We start from the raw sequence: 14,183 nt of genomic DNA on the forward strand, positions 1-14,183 counted from the left end.
TCGATTGAAAATTTCATTGGACCGCAGTAGACAACAACCGGAGTACTTTTGCTGAGGATCGATGCAGTCGTGCACCTCGCTCGCTACAATCTAAATTCTAACGAGTTTCATCGAAGCCTGCGCGGACTTACCCCTCGCCTCATCTTAGAAAAATAAAAGTATTGCCGTACAACACATTTCGGCAAAATATTCATGTTTGAAAAACAATCTTACCCCTGATGAGATACGAAAAAACGGGAAATGCTAGCACTACGTCCTTGACATCTAAAGAGCGAGGGTTATAATCGTGGTACCACGCATACTGCCGTATGCAGTACAAACACGTATAGGTCGCCGGTGGAGTTAGAAACGTTGTATGTTAACCTCACTGGTGCGACGCAGCATAGTACTTTTGTTGGCTGCTTCATTGCATATAACTGGCTATCTATTGTTCTTGAAAGGTTTCTTCCCTGCCAAGACAGTACTACCTGGAGATCTGATTTTCCCCAATGAAGTTTCCCCGTATCTTTTCAAGGGCCATGCACAATTCGATAACTTGGTTCTAGTTGTGGTGGATGCCATGCGTTCAGACTTCATGTATAATCGAGATATTTCTCATATGCCTTTTGTACATCAACTAGTTACTAAAGGTGATGCTTTACCTTTCACGGCGCATGCAAGCCCTCCAACGGTCACACTTCCACGACTTAAAGGTATAACTTCTGGCAGCACCCCTAGTTTTCTTGATGCAATTTTAAATATCGCTGACGATAACGATGATACACAGGGTATGACTGGAAGTGACTCTTGGTTGAATCAGCTTAAAAAACAAGGTAAGAGCTTGAGATTCTATGGTGACGATACATGGCTCAAATTATTCCCACCAGAGGAGTATTTCGATAGATATGAAGGCACAAATTCATTTTTTGTCAGCGACTTTACTGAAGTTGATAATAATGTAACAAGACATTTGGATTCGGAATTGAATCGTATAAATGGTAATGATGTTTTGATTTTGCATTACCTTGGTTTAGATCACATTGGTCACAAAGGTGGCCCTCGTTCTCCGTATATGAAGGAGAAACAGGAGGAGATGGACGGCATAATAAAAAAAGTTTACGAAACAATTGCCAAGACCAATTCGTTATTAGTTGTCATGGGTGACCATGGCATGAATGAAATAGGCAATCATGGTGGTTCGTCCCCTGGAGAGACAAGTCCTGGAATTTTATTTGCATCACCAAAATTCAGAAACTTAAGACACAATAACAAAGCTCCTATACCAGAAACGAAGGATTACCAATATTATAGGACTATCTCGCAGGTGGACTTGGTGCCTACTCTCGCATCGCTATTGAATTTCCCGATTCCTAAAAATAGCGTGGGGGTGATAATCCAAGAGGTCTTAGACCTCTGGAGCAATGATCAAAGGTTTCTGATCTTAAAGAGTAACCTCGTACAACTTGCAAAATTGGCGGGTGAAGATATATGGACATCCGTGAAAGATTCAGATTCCGAAGAGAAATTGTATGAGCAATTGAAAAAACTTCTGTCAAATCTTCAAAGCGTTGCTACAGAATACAAATACTTCGACATCATTTGCGGATTACTTGGCTTACTTCTCGGGGGGCTTCTCTCCTTTGCTTTATTCGCTTCCTTCTGGAAAGGCAGTACTTTCGAGGTTGCTTTACATTACGCAATAGTGGGACTATATTCTGTTCACTTTCATGCATCCTCCTTGGTTGAAGAGGAACATCAAATTTGGTGGCTCATCAGTATCTCACTTTTGGCGTTTTATTGTTACCTTGGTCGATTTAAAAACTTACTTTCTTGCACATTGATTCTCCTATGTCTTCGAATAATACGAACATGGAGCAATTCGGGACAAAAGTATAAAACACAACTAACACTCGGAGAGATATTACTCAACAATAGCAACGTTCTTTGGATACTAGTTACCATCACTTATGCATTGCTTGCTGTGAGTATCTTTTGCCAGGGCAGTTTTATTGACTGCTTGACCTTGAGTAGGATTGACAACATGACGGATAAGGTTAGGGATTTCGGCACGCTTTTTGCCTTCATCTTGATTTTCGTCACTTGTTCCGTTTCACTTCTGTTCAAGCTATGCCAATGGGTTACCGACGGACATAGTGTGCCCAATATGAGCTACGGTATATTGAATTGGATCTGTGAATCATACGGTGTGGATTATTCTACGGCAGACAAGCATGATTTTCAAGTCATTAACACACAGCTCTCGAGAAGTACAGCCTGGTTGGTGCTATCATTGCTTTTGTTGAGACTTATGCTAGGTAAGATTCGTGGTTTAAAAGCAGGGATGTGGACAGATGTCGCCAACATTACGACGGTATTGCTTCTACATCAAACTCGAGTCGAGCATATACCGATGTTCCTTGTATTTTTTGCTCTCAGGTTATTATTCGCAAGGCTTATCAAAAAAGAAGAGATCGCATCATCAAACCTACAGAAGCGCGTTTATTTGACAAGCATAATGAGTTTTTGCGCACAACAATTGAGCTTTTTCTCGATGGGAGGTACGAACCTGTTAGCGACCGTCGATCTATCTAATGCTTATAACGGTGTCAGCTCGTATGATGTCATAATAGTTGGACTTCTCACATTTGCATCTAACTTCAGTGGCCCTATATTCTGGGTATTATCATCATACCAACTTATCTTTGATCCCGACAGTGCACGGTACCAACAGAATTACGAGCGGTCGGTGATTGATAAGAAGTCGCTAACAAATCAGGTATTGTTACTCAAAGCAGGTATATCTTTGCTGTTTTACAGTCTTTCCGCCGTTAGTTTGGCAGGATCTTGTGTGAACCTCAGGTATCATTTATTCATCTGGTCAGTGTTTTCCCCGAAATTACTCTATTTTGGTGTTTGGACTGTATTCATGAATCTATTCGTGGAGCTAATTATGTCAACATTAACACTACTAATTTAGAATGCTGAACGATAACACAATCACTGTAAGAGAGGGTCTCTGAAATGAGGTTGATTGTTGATGAACTTTGCGGCTCGTCTATCATTAACATCTTCTCTCTTCTTAGCTCTGACCCATGCACGTTTTTGAGTGGCAAGTTCCTTGCGATCCTTGAAGCCCAGCATGTGTCTCGATTCAGCTGCAATGACTGTCCCCTGACCTTCGCTTAAGATCCGCTCCGGAGCAAGATTTTGGCGATAATAACGAGCATGGGCTCTATTTCCTAAAACGGCGCCAGAAGGAAGAACAAGGTCAAGTCCGTCCCTATAGATAGCGTCTGTGGCCCCCAGAATGTCCTCGTCATCATCATCTGATGCATCTTCAACGTCTTCCCAATCGCCTTCATCACCTTCCGGAACATCTGACGTGTATGTTGATGAGAAGTCGTAAAAATCAGAGATTTCTAGTTTCTCGTCTTCACTCTCATAGGGAATCTTCATGTGTCTCTTGTTGAGCATATGGTCACGGACTGCAACAATGTCCTTTCCTTGATACAGACAGCACAAGCAAACATTACCGAAGCCTATTTTCTCACCTAAGTATTGAAGCAATCCTTGGATATCAGTCAAATACCTTCTTTCAGGAATGAATAAACCATGCTTCAATCGCATATGCTCTAAGTTTTCATCTAACGTAGCAAAATTCGACCCGTATTTTCTCTGGCAAAATAAGCATGTAGTGGGTGGTATGTCAACCTTGTTCTCCATTTTCTCCTTTATGAGGTCTTCTTGACTTGGCTCCGGTGAAGTTTCTTCATCAACTATGTCTTCGGGTATGCTCAGCTCATCCTGTTGTAATACAGGACTTTCCTCCTTCAGCTCCAACTTTTGAACTGTAGGATTTTCAACATTAGATTCTTCCGTCATTGATCTTCTAGCCGTTTCAAGTAACTGGCGCTTCTGTTCGCGAATAGACTCCTTAGCTTTTCTGCGTGCTTCTTTCTTGGATTCTCTGTCTTTAGGTTCATTTGCAGAGGCATCGCCATCGGCATGAACGCTAACTTTCGAACGAAAGGTCTCTTCGTCAACCGGTGGCAACTGGGCAACTCGACGTTTGAGATTGTACCTATGCCAGTCTGACCTCATATGTTCCTTTTGACCTTGCAGGTCAGAAAACTCTAGCTTACAAGAGTTACAAGTATAATGCATTGTTTCAGATGGTTTCAATTAAGTCTGCTTTGAAATGTGCGATGAGACTCACGTGACACGAGATGGTGATCAGTTTACATCATCATGAGCTATCATTACATAATCATCCTTTCATCAATTATCATTTTTGGGTATACCACTATACAAGCTGTATTTATCGAGACAACAAGACTTCCTTTTGGGTCATGATGGGCCTGGTAGCCCCGAAATGGTTCTTCAAAGTGTCCCACTTGATGATCAGAATAGTTGACAGCCTGGACTACACTGTAGCAGCAGCTAAAGTCTGTAGTCTTTGATGAATGATCAAGCGTGAGGATTGATGAAATAGTCTCTGCTTATGCATGAACGAGTCGTTTCAAAGATGGGGACACTAAAATCCACCTCACAGTTTTCTTTCTTCGTGCATTCCAGATCTCATCGAGGTCAACCCCTCCCCCACCAAATAGTTATGCACAGGTTAGGAGCCAAGGGCACACTACCATCGGAGTAATATTGAATAGTCTGGCCTTGGAGGGGTTCGTAGTCTAAAAGGGGCGGACAGCCAGGACTCAAGTATCGTCCCGACCCCAAAGAATACGATCATTTTGTTTCCCAACTTCTCCCTGTTTTAACATAAATTTCTGCAGTCGCAAGTATGACTATTCGATCTGCACCATCGGTTCCAGAAGGAATTTACACTCCTATTCCTACATTTTACAAGAGCCAGAAGTTTGCAGTTGATTTCGAAACCACCGTTAAGCATGCGCAAATGTTGCACAAGGCTGGCATCACTGGATTGGTTGTTTCAGGATCAATGGGTGAGTCAACCAATCTCACTCTTCAAGAAAGGTGCAACTCTTTGAAGTCAATTCGCGATGCCATTCCTGACCCCAATTTCAAATTGATTGCTGGTGTTCCACCATCTAATGTGGCAGATGTGATTGCAGAGTCGCAACTTGCTGCCGATAACGGAGCAGACTTTTTGATTGTCTTAGTTCCTGGATATTTCGGGCCAAATTTAGTTAACCAGCAAGGGATTGTGGATTATTTTCAGTACGTTGCAAGTGGAAGCGCACTCCCGATAATTATCTACAACTATCCAAACACTTGCAACAATGTTAATATCAACATTGAAACGTTCGCTACATTGTCTCAGCATCCCAACATTGTCGGAGTCAAATTGACCCACTACAATTTTGACATGTACACTTTGTTGGGTTACGACAGTTCTTTTGAGGCCAATAACTTTAGATCCTTTACTGGACTCGGACAAGTTTTGGTTCCTTCGCTATCAGTAAACTTGTTCGGCACCATTGACGGCTTGTCAGGAATATTCCCAAAATCAATGGTAAAGTTGTACCAACTTTATAGGGCTGGTCAGTATGAGGAGGCTGCAACTTTGCAGTTTTTGGTTACAAGAGTTGACTTGATGATCACCGAGTTGAACATGTTGGGAGTGAAACACGCTTTAAACCTGATATATGGTTTTGGTGAGTGCCTTTCAGGGAGACCACCATTGAGTAAAGCTGTGAACCTCACTGCCTATAACAAATACGCTGAAGATATCAAGAGGTTGTTAGATTACGAACAAAAACTCTAGTCAGTATACTCATTTCCACTATGCTTGTAGTATTGCTGATGCCGAAAACGGTTGCAAACCCGATCTTGTCAGCCTCATGCAGAGGTTGACGACAATAAGGTGCTCCCACTACTATTGAGCCGAACGAGTTTAGTGGAGGATCTTCCAGCTGTCGATAAACAACCTTCAAACCATAACACGCTGAACTACTCATATGGTTCGTGATATTTTTATTTTCTTGCAACCACCGAAAGTATGGCTCCCCACTTGGTGGGGGATGTATGGGCTTGTTAACAATAAACTGGTGGGGGCGGGGGTAATTCTCTGGGGTACGAATGAGAGGAGTTGTATCTCTTTACCCCTATATAAAGTGAATACCTTCTAATATCAAATTAGTACCAATAGAACGTTGATTGATTTAAGTGATGTCCGATTTTAGAGAGTTGAAGCAAAAATTGTACAGCGAATCAGTAGTCGCTAAGATTTGGGGAGTTGCGTCCTCTAAGCTCAATGATGCAAACCCGCCAACGGAGATGCCCGAGTACTCCTTTTTTGACGACAAAGGATACACATATCGTGACATGGAGTATTGGACATGTGGTTTCTTTCCGGGGTCACTTTATGCTCTACGCGAGCGGAGTGTAAAATATAGTGACAGTTTTCCTGGGTCGAAACTTCATCCTCTCAAGCTTGAGCATGCTGCCAAATGGTGGGCGGAGTCCTTGAAAATTGAGGCACCAAGAACTGATACCCATGATTTGGGTTTTATAATTGCCCCTGTGTTTATTAGGGAACACGAACTTACAGGAAGTAAGGAATCCTTAGATATTCTAGTTACAGCAGCAAATGCTTTAGCTAGTAGATTCGACGAAACGGTTGGCTGTATAAGATCATGGGACACTGCTGTCAATAAGCGTTACAACTATTCAGATACTCAGAAGGATTACTTGGTCATTATTGATAACATGTGCAATTTAGACTTGTTGTACTATGTTGCCAAAAAGACTGGAGACTTGAGATTGTCATCAATTGCTACTCGTCATGCCGAAACTACCTTGAAGCACCACTTCAGAGAAGACTGGTCGTGCTACCATGTCCTCAACTATAACAAAAGGAACGGAGAAGTCATCGCCAAATTCACGAACCAAGGCTTTGCCGATGAATCTGCTTGGTCAAGAGGTCAATCATGGGCCGTTATGGGGTATGCCGATGCTTATGCATTCACTAAACAGAAGAAGTTCTTAGACGCTGCCATTTCATTAGCTGACTATTTTTTGGGTCAATTACCCGAGGATGGAGTTCCAGCTTGGGACTTTAAAGCTCCCAACAAAGAGGTACGGGATGTCTCCGCGGGAATGATTGCATCGCTTGGAATGCTTAGCATTTATGAATCTACCAAGGATAAAAAGTATTTGGACCTGGCCCTCAAGCTTATAGACAACTGCACTAGGTTTGCTTACAACGAGGAGTCAAAGTTGCATGAGGGAGGGAAGGTTACCTTGGGAAACTTTGATACAATTTTGCACGCTTCCACCATCAATAACAATCCGGATGCTCCAAAGCAGCTTGCAAATCATGGCTTAGTATACGCAGACTACTACTTTTTGACTATTGGTAACAAGCTATTAGATCTTGAAGTTTTCAACTAAAAGTTTTAGAGAACGTACTGTTCGAGCATTATTTAGAAACAAACTAGCTATCTTGATTGCTATTCTAAATACCATATTTCTTTCTAGGTTGCCCCATACTGCGGGCCATACAATTTTCAAGTAGTCCCGCGTATTCTCGACATACCTCCGACTGGCAATATTTGAACCGATCCTTGAAAAGTGCTATTAAGCCCGCCATGCAATGAGTGTTTGTCAAACTCTCGAGTGCTTCCGCATAAAGATCAAGAAACCGGTTCGATAAAATGCCTTCCGGTGTGATGTCACGCAAATGGGAGCATATCCGTTTTATGTATGCATAACCATCTTCTCGTATCTTGACAACATTATCTGGAGCATGGGATCCAATACTTATTTCAGATTCAGGTCCAAAAAGGCAATAGTTATAAGACCAGATGACGAATAAGGACGAAGCTACGACGTTGGGACGATGAAAAATAGGGTCAGTAGCAGGATCGTACAACAATTTCTCATTCCCGTTGAAAAGTAGCTCATGCAAGAACATATAACAATGTAATACAGATATCCTACCCTTCAAAGAATTTGCCCATGCCTGAATACGCTCTTTGACAACTTGGTAATCCTTCTCTGTTGTCTTCACATTCATTCGGTTGGAAGCTCCGACGTATATGATACAGTCGTACTGCTTAATTCCCATGAACGTCTGACAGATATGATAAGCTGGATATTTGCATCCAGTATTGGAGGACAGGAATGGACTAGGCACATCTGCATCTGGTTGAACTGGCAAGTAGTATGCATTTCGTGAATCGCAACAGTCTTCTTGACAAATATCGTCACGCCAAACTTCTATCGCTCGGTAAATGGTATCTTTCCAGGATTCTTTTACAGACTTCCAGTCAAGAAAAGTAACTTCAAGATCCTTAAGCTCCATTTGAAACTTGATACTGAGTAGACCTGCTAGTAGTATTTTCTTTCCCAATGCTCCTACCTCTAATTTTTCTTGATGCAAGAGCTTTGTGAGAGCAGTGATGAACTTGGGCGTTTCGGCTTGAGGAGGAGGGTTATTCTTGTCGATGCTTGACATCTCCCAGAGCACATCGTCACAAGGCATCAGTAGTTTGATCTGATGGGCAAAGAGTACTATTTGATGCCCAAATATTGTAGCGTTCACTGTATCCAAATAAAATGAGACCAATGCAACCCGATTAAGAGATTCCACTTCTATCCACCTCTTCCATGCGTCTTTCTCCTCTGTGAGTTCGATATCATCGTTAGTTCGATTTAAGGGATCACCTCCAAGTAGAGGGCTTCTACGCAAAAGCTGCATTTTGACACCATGATGTAAGTAAGCACGCTCGTGTAGCCTTCTATTGGAAAACAAAATCTCGCAAGTTTCAAGGATTATTAAACTTTGAAGAATCCATGGCTTTGCTGGCGAGCAAAACTCATCGGAGGAGCTAATGAGCCATCGAAGGGGAAACGCAATTGTCTCTAAGAGTTGCCGGGAATCTCCTAGGACTGGCCATTCATCGTTTTCGGAGTATGGGGACATCGCAGCGCCGATCATGACCATGCTCAAGAGGAGTAACGGATGTGCGGCTGAGGTGTTGAAGGAGGGCTTATGTAGAATAGGGAACTGGACATGAAAGAAGTCCCAGTAAATAGATAATGTTCTCTCTGCTTTGGCGGAGCTGAATCCGAGTTGAGCCAAGGCTGGAACGTATGAAATCATTTTCTCAACAACGAGGTCGTCAACGCTGACCTGTGAGTTAGGATTTGGGAAGTTTGGTGATATGCAAAACGCATCTTCCAACATTTTTTCAGTTTGGGAGTCAAGAGCTGCAAGGTAGGTATTGGTTGGACTAGAATTGCCACTTTGAAGAAGAAACGATTCATCGTTGAAGAGCCACTGCGTTAAATCTGGAGGCTTTAACGCAAAGTCTATTTGTCCCGAAATCGTTCCATCAACTGTAGAGAGCTCCGCCGTCTCCTCGGCCAGGCTACGGACGTTGTGGCCACTCTGCTTGAAAAATGTGGGGGAAGAAGGATCCAAGGCGTTGGGTATGACCATGCCCCCCAAACTCGTTTGAGCTTCTATATTGTAATTCTCGGACAATTCTTCATGTTTAGCACCTATTTTTCTGGAGTTTCGGCGCCGTTCTTCCCTTACACGGTGCCTTCCTTCGTGTTTATCTCGGACGTCTTTCCTTACAAATTTTTTGACGCAACCTGGCCAATGGCAAGAGAAGAAGACTTTTGGAGAATGGATCGTAGTTTTGTGACGCGCTAGATGGTCAGAGCGGGAGAACCACTTACCGCAGCCAGTTTCTTCACATACGTAATTATCTTGCATTTTTGTTGGACATGATCAAGTAAAGAATGAGACAAAATCGGCTGCGAAATTGGTGGGTATCAAGGGTGGAGAAAAAAATTGCAAGGCGGTGCTGACAAAAAGATGCAGTACCGGTGCTTCACTAGTACATATATTTGGGGGGCTGAAATGGGGTTATGTGGGTGCTCTTTAGTTTTACGTAGAATATTTACTCGTTGGAATCAAATACTACGAAAGGTGCCCAATCGGGAGAAACCAATCTACTAATTCCCCGGACCTTGTGAAGTTGATTCAATTCCACGCCGTCGGTATCCTCGAGCTTAACAATCTTGAAATTTGACTCAATTCTAGTCGGCGTCACAGATTTGGGCAACACAACTGTGCCTCTCCATACGGCCCAAGAGATGAGAATTGATGCAGGTGTAACTCCATACTTGCTGGCAATTTTGAGGACCACATCGTCCGTCAATAACGGAGAGTTGGTCGAACCCAAAGGACTGTAACTTTCAATCAAAATCTCATTTTGTCTGCAGAATTCAAGTAATCTTGGTTGGGGCAAGTAAGGGTGCATTTCTACTTGATTTGCAACCGGCTTGATTCTAGTCGATGGAGCCTCCAACAATGTCTTCAAGTTCTTTACGGTGAAGTTCGATACACCAATCGCCCGGGCCTGCTTGTTCTCTACCAAAGTTTGCATTGAGTCGTACGTCTTGACAAAATCCCAATTCTGCAAGACATCACGAGATCCATCTGCGAGTTTAGGAAATAGTGGATGGTTACCATTGGGATTTAAAGGCACAGGCCAATGCATCAAGTAGAGATCCACGTAGTCTGTTCCTAGTTTCTCCAATGATGCTGCAATACCTTCTGCGACTCTTGTGTGATCTGTACTCCACAACTTGGTGGTGATGAAAAGATCATTTCTTGATATACCTGACGCCTTTATAGCATCACCGATTGGCTTCTCATTCCCATAACATGCAGCGGTGTCAATGTGCCTATAACCGACTTTCAAAGCCGCAAGAACAGCATTGTAAACTTGCTCTTCGCTCGACTGCCAGGTTCCCAAACCTAAAGCGGGAATCTCCTGTCCAGTATAGAATTTCAAAATAGCAGTTGAGCTGAAACATTAGTATGTGCTGTTAAATCATGTGTTGACGACTTACTTTTGCGCGACCATATCTCCATTTCTCAGGAGCAAGGAACTGCTTCTTATATCCTGATGTTGACCGATTTGCAACTTTACCCCACCCCCACCAAAAAATTTCTCCACCCCCACCACTTTGGATCCGGTATGCTTTGAACAGAAATCTTTACCCGTAGAAGCGCCACGGATTGTAGATGGACGCAAGGTAGTCGCAGGTTGCCAAGGCTTTCTCGGGGATTGGCTATCTTTTGGCAACCGAGCTTGTCAAGCGCGGCAACATAGCATTTGCAGGTGTGCGAAGACTTTCCTGGATGAAGGCTGGGGTAGTTCTTCAAACTTGAGCTGATTGACACAGACGTTGGCTCTGTTAGAATCATTAAAGCGTTTTCAGACTAATCATCCAATGTGATCGGAGAAAAGTGGAGTCTCCTTTTCGATAACGCTGGCAACAGTGTTTCTCATGCAGCTGAGATTGATGATGGAAAATATATAAGGAGCTTCCAAGGTTACGATTGAGGGCCACTTCGATTGAACTGAGAGTTACCACCCTTAATCGTCTCCTCTTCCTCTTTGAATGCTTAAGAAGGTTCCACGGCGGCCGAATCCATTTCCGTTTCTGAGTATCCACGCAGCCATTAAGAGTGCAATTCATTCTTGTGCGAGCACACTTGTAGCCCAAACAAAGTATTACTGGATATCAAGATAGATATGGTGTTGCACATGAGAATGGCAATCTCCCGCGTAACTAGGGGCTTCATCGGGCTTCTCTTAGAACAACATGGTCGATCATCTTACCAACGCCGACAGATTGGATTGAGGTAGTTCGAGCTCCCTAGAGACCATATGCATCTGTAAGAAAGTTAATCTTACAGCTCAGAGAGGTACTCAACGAACCTTGCAGTTATTCTTCCACATTGGCATAATTTGCAGCTTACAATTTACCTTGTGCCATAAAGAAACTCGTTCTAATAGTATACTTACATAATCACTGAAACTTCTGTACAGTATATGCAGACTCGCTAGCTTGGAACATTATGTGGTACCTCATCGCGCTTTGAAATACAATATCATCATCACACGATGGGTAGTTCTGAAATACAAGTATTGGATGATGCAATAAGACAATCTGTTCAAACTATCAGGTCTGCATCATCACTTGCTGCCCAAGACATACCCTTCAGCAGGACTCTTTCTCAAGATTTATCACAGCACTTAGATTTCACATCGGATCGGCTTAAGAGATTGGCAGACGAAATGCTCCAGCTTGTTTCTAGCAGTGAAAGGAAACCTAACAGTTCAGAAAGCCTGGTTTTCAGAAAGGATTGGAAGGGGTACTCCAATAAACTAGACAATATTTTTGAAGTGGTAGAGCACATGTTTGATCGCCTCAACACCCAGGATCCAACTATTGAGGCTAAAGAAAACATGCTTCACTTGGATAGTGAAGTGCATGATATGGAAGCCGCAAATGCACTTGCAAGATCTCGCATCATCAAACCTCAGCAATTCTTCAAAACCAAAATTGATAACTCGGAGCTGGCGCCTTTCAAACCGAAATTGACCAGTAAACCTCATGCCTTAAAATCGTTCGAAGAATCATGCAACCTAAGAAGCGGAGCTGATACGGAATTCGGCAAGGATCCAGATTATTTCCCGCATCCTTATGAGTACGAGATAGACACCCTTGAATATCCAGAACTGGTGCTTGAGATCCTGGAGCCTAAAAAACCCAAGGATTGGACGTCTACGAGCGCTATTTGGGTGGAGACCGAGAGTGATTTGAGTCAAATGGTCTCTGATCTCTCGTCCCAGACAGAAATAGCTGTAGATCTTGAGCACCACGACTACCGGTCATATTTGGGGATCGTCTGCCTAATGCAAATATCCAGCCGCGAGAAGGACTGGATCATCGATACCTTGAAGCTACGCGACAGCTTAGTCGTACTTAATGAGATTTTTGCAAATCCAAACATTGTCAAAGTATTTCATGGCGCGTTCATGGATATTATTTGGTTACAACGGGACTTGGGCCTCTACGTTGTATCCCTATTTGATACTTACCATGCCTCTAAAAAGCTAGGGCTCCCCCGATTTTCTTTGGCATATTTGTTGGAAAACTATGCGAATTTCAAAACGTCCAAGAAGTATCAATTAGCAGACTGGAGAATGCGGCCCCTTCTGGGACCCATGCTTTCATACGCAAGATCAGACACACACTTTCTTCTTTACGTTTATGACCAATTAAGAAACCAATTGTTATCGAGTGGAAGCCAAAAGATGAAAGAGGTTCTTCATGAATCGAGACAAGTTGCAAAGAGGAGATTCGAATTCACAAGATTCCGGCCAACTCTGGTTTCTGGATCAAAAGTCTCCTGTCCTATAATGGCACCAAATGCAAAGGAACCGTATAGTTCCATCATGAACCAGTTCAACCTTCCTAATCACACGCGGCCAATCGTCGAAGCATTATACTTATGGAGGGACGCTAAAGCTAAAGAATGTGATGAGCTGGTTAGATACGTTATGCCTAACCAATTGCTCGTGAACTTCTCGCTATTAGCTCTTCCGGTAGATAAAGAAACGATTTTGAGGAACCCATACATAACGGATCAGGTGCGAAACAGTGTTGATGAACTCGTCACGCTATTAAATTCTGTCATGCAGCAAGTATCCGATTCAGACTGGGCGCTCGTTGACAATTGGCACGGAAGCCCAGAGGGGGGAAAGCTTTCATCAGAAGAATCCCTAAGTGCACAGAAAATTGCTTCAATCTTTGAGACAGCTGTAACCGAGCACACGAAAGCTCTTCAAAAAGCATTTGAATTTGCCGAAGGCTCTCAGTTGTTGGGAAGAGAAGATATAGGCAGTGTGTGTGCCATCAGCTTCGACCTTAGCAATAGGCAGCCAATTTATCACCTTGATGATGAGTTTCGCGAAAGAACTAAAAAGTTGGAAAGCAACTTGACGAATTTTTCTTCACCTACACCGGAATCTACAACCTTACAAAGCGAACAAGACCACATTCAAAATGATCACTTGGAGAAGGCCGAAGTAAAGAGCATAGTTGCACCCAAAAAGTTGCTTGATAATGACGACGAAATCATATCCTTGCGAAAGCGTAATCCAAACCGAAATGTCGAAGCAAGGAACATTGCTCAAGATGACGTTCTTCACTACTCAGATTCCACTATCTTGGGACAAGCGAAAGCAGCAACAAAGAAAGATAAGAAAACGAAGAGATCGTTCGACCCTAATTCTGTAGATGATGATGGACCCCAGCCAGCCAAAAGGTTAAGAAGAATGAATCCAGGCAAATCTTTGACATTCTCTTCACATAAAAAGAGATAGTAACCTTAATGACGACAATAAACG

At 42.9% G+C, this 14,183-nt stretch overlaps 7 protein-coding genes across 7 annotated transcripts; 4 read left to right on the forward strand and 3 right to left on the reverse strand. All coding sequences in view use genetic code 12, as the record gives it.

Moving 5' to 3' along the window:
• Window positions 1–355: 355 nt before the first annotated feature.
• GPI7 (mannose-ethanolamine phosphotransferase) lies at window positions 356–2,956 on the forward strand (the record flags this gene model as incomplete). The annotated part of the gene is made up of 1 exon (XM_001486784.1): window positions 356–2,956. One exon carries the CDS (start codon window positions 356–358, stop codon window positions 2,954–2,956), a length of 2,601 nt encoding a protein of 866 aa, XP_001486834.2.
• A 20-nt stretch (window positions 2,957–2,976) lies between these two features.
• On the reverse strand, window positions 2,977–4,143 carry REI1 (Rei1p; the record flags this gene model as incomplete). Its single annotated transcript, XM_001486785.1, has 1 exon — window positions 2,977–4,143. The coding sequence occupies one exon, from the start codon at window positions 4,141–4,143 to the stop codon at window positions 2,977–2,979; it is 1,167 nt and encodes a 388-aa protein (XP_001486835.2).
• A 634-nt stretch (window positions 4,144–4,777) lies between these two features.
• On the forward strand, window positions 4,778–5,722 carry PGUG_00213 (dihydrodipicolinate synthase family protein; the record flags this gene model as incomplete). Its single annotated transcript, XM_001486786.1, has 1 exon — window positions 4,778–5,722. One exon carries the CDS (start codon window positions 4,778–4,780, stop codon window positions 5,720–5,722), a length of 945 nt encoding a protein of 314 aa, XP_001486836.2.
• Window positions 5,723–6,126: 404 nt separating this feature from the next.
• On the forward strand, window positions 6,127–7,350 carry PGUG_00214 (uncharacterized protein; the record flags this gene model as incomplete). The annotated part of the gene is made up of 1 exon (XM_001486787.1): window positions 6,127–7,350. The coding sequence occupies one exon, from the start codon at window positions 6,127–6,129 to the stop codon at window positions 7,348–7,350; it is 1,224 nt and encodes a 407-aa protein (XP_001486837.2).
• A 64-nt stretch (window positions 7,351–7,414) lies between these two features.
• Window positions 7,415–9,685, reverse strand: PGUG_00215 (uncharacterized protein; the record flags this gene model as incomplete). Its single annotated transcript, XM_001486788.1, has 1 exon — window positions 7,415–9,685. One exon carries the CDS (start codon window positions 9,683–9,685, stop codon window positions 7,415–7,417), a length of 2,271 nt encoding a protein of 756 aa, XP_001486838.2.
• Window positions 9,686–9,872: 187 nt separating this feature from the next.
• PGUG_00216 (uncharacterized protein) lies at window positions 9,873–10,475 on the reverse strand (the record flags this gene model as incomplete). The annotated part of the gene is made up of 1 exon (XM_001486789.1): window positions 9,873–10,475. One exon carries the CDS (start codon window positions 10,473–10,475, stop codon window positions 9,873–9,875), a length of 603 nt encoding a protein of 200 aa, XP_001486839.1.
• A 1,416-nt stretch (window positions 10,476–11,891) lies between these two features.
• On the forward strand, window positions 11,892–14,159 carry RRP6 (exosome nuclease subunit; the record flags this gene model as incomplete). The annotated part of the gene is made up of 1 exon (XM_001486790.1): window positions 11,892–14,159. One exon carries the CDS (start codon window positions 11,892–11,894, stop codon window positions 14,157–14,159), a length of 2,268 nt encoding a protein of 755 aa, XP_001486840.2.
• Between the last annotated feature and the right edge of the window lie 24 nt (window positions 14,160–14,183).

This window comes from Meyerozyma guilliermondii, genomic scaffold (assembly GCF_000149425.1).
Source record: "Meyerozyma guilliermondii ATCC 6260 scaffold_1 genomic scaffold, whole genome shotgun sequence".
Taxonomy (NCBI): Eukaryota; Fungi; Ascomycota; class Pichiomycetes; order Serinales; family Debaryomycetaceae; genus Meyerozyma; species Meyerozyma guilliermondii.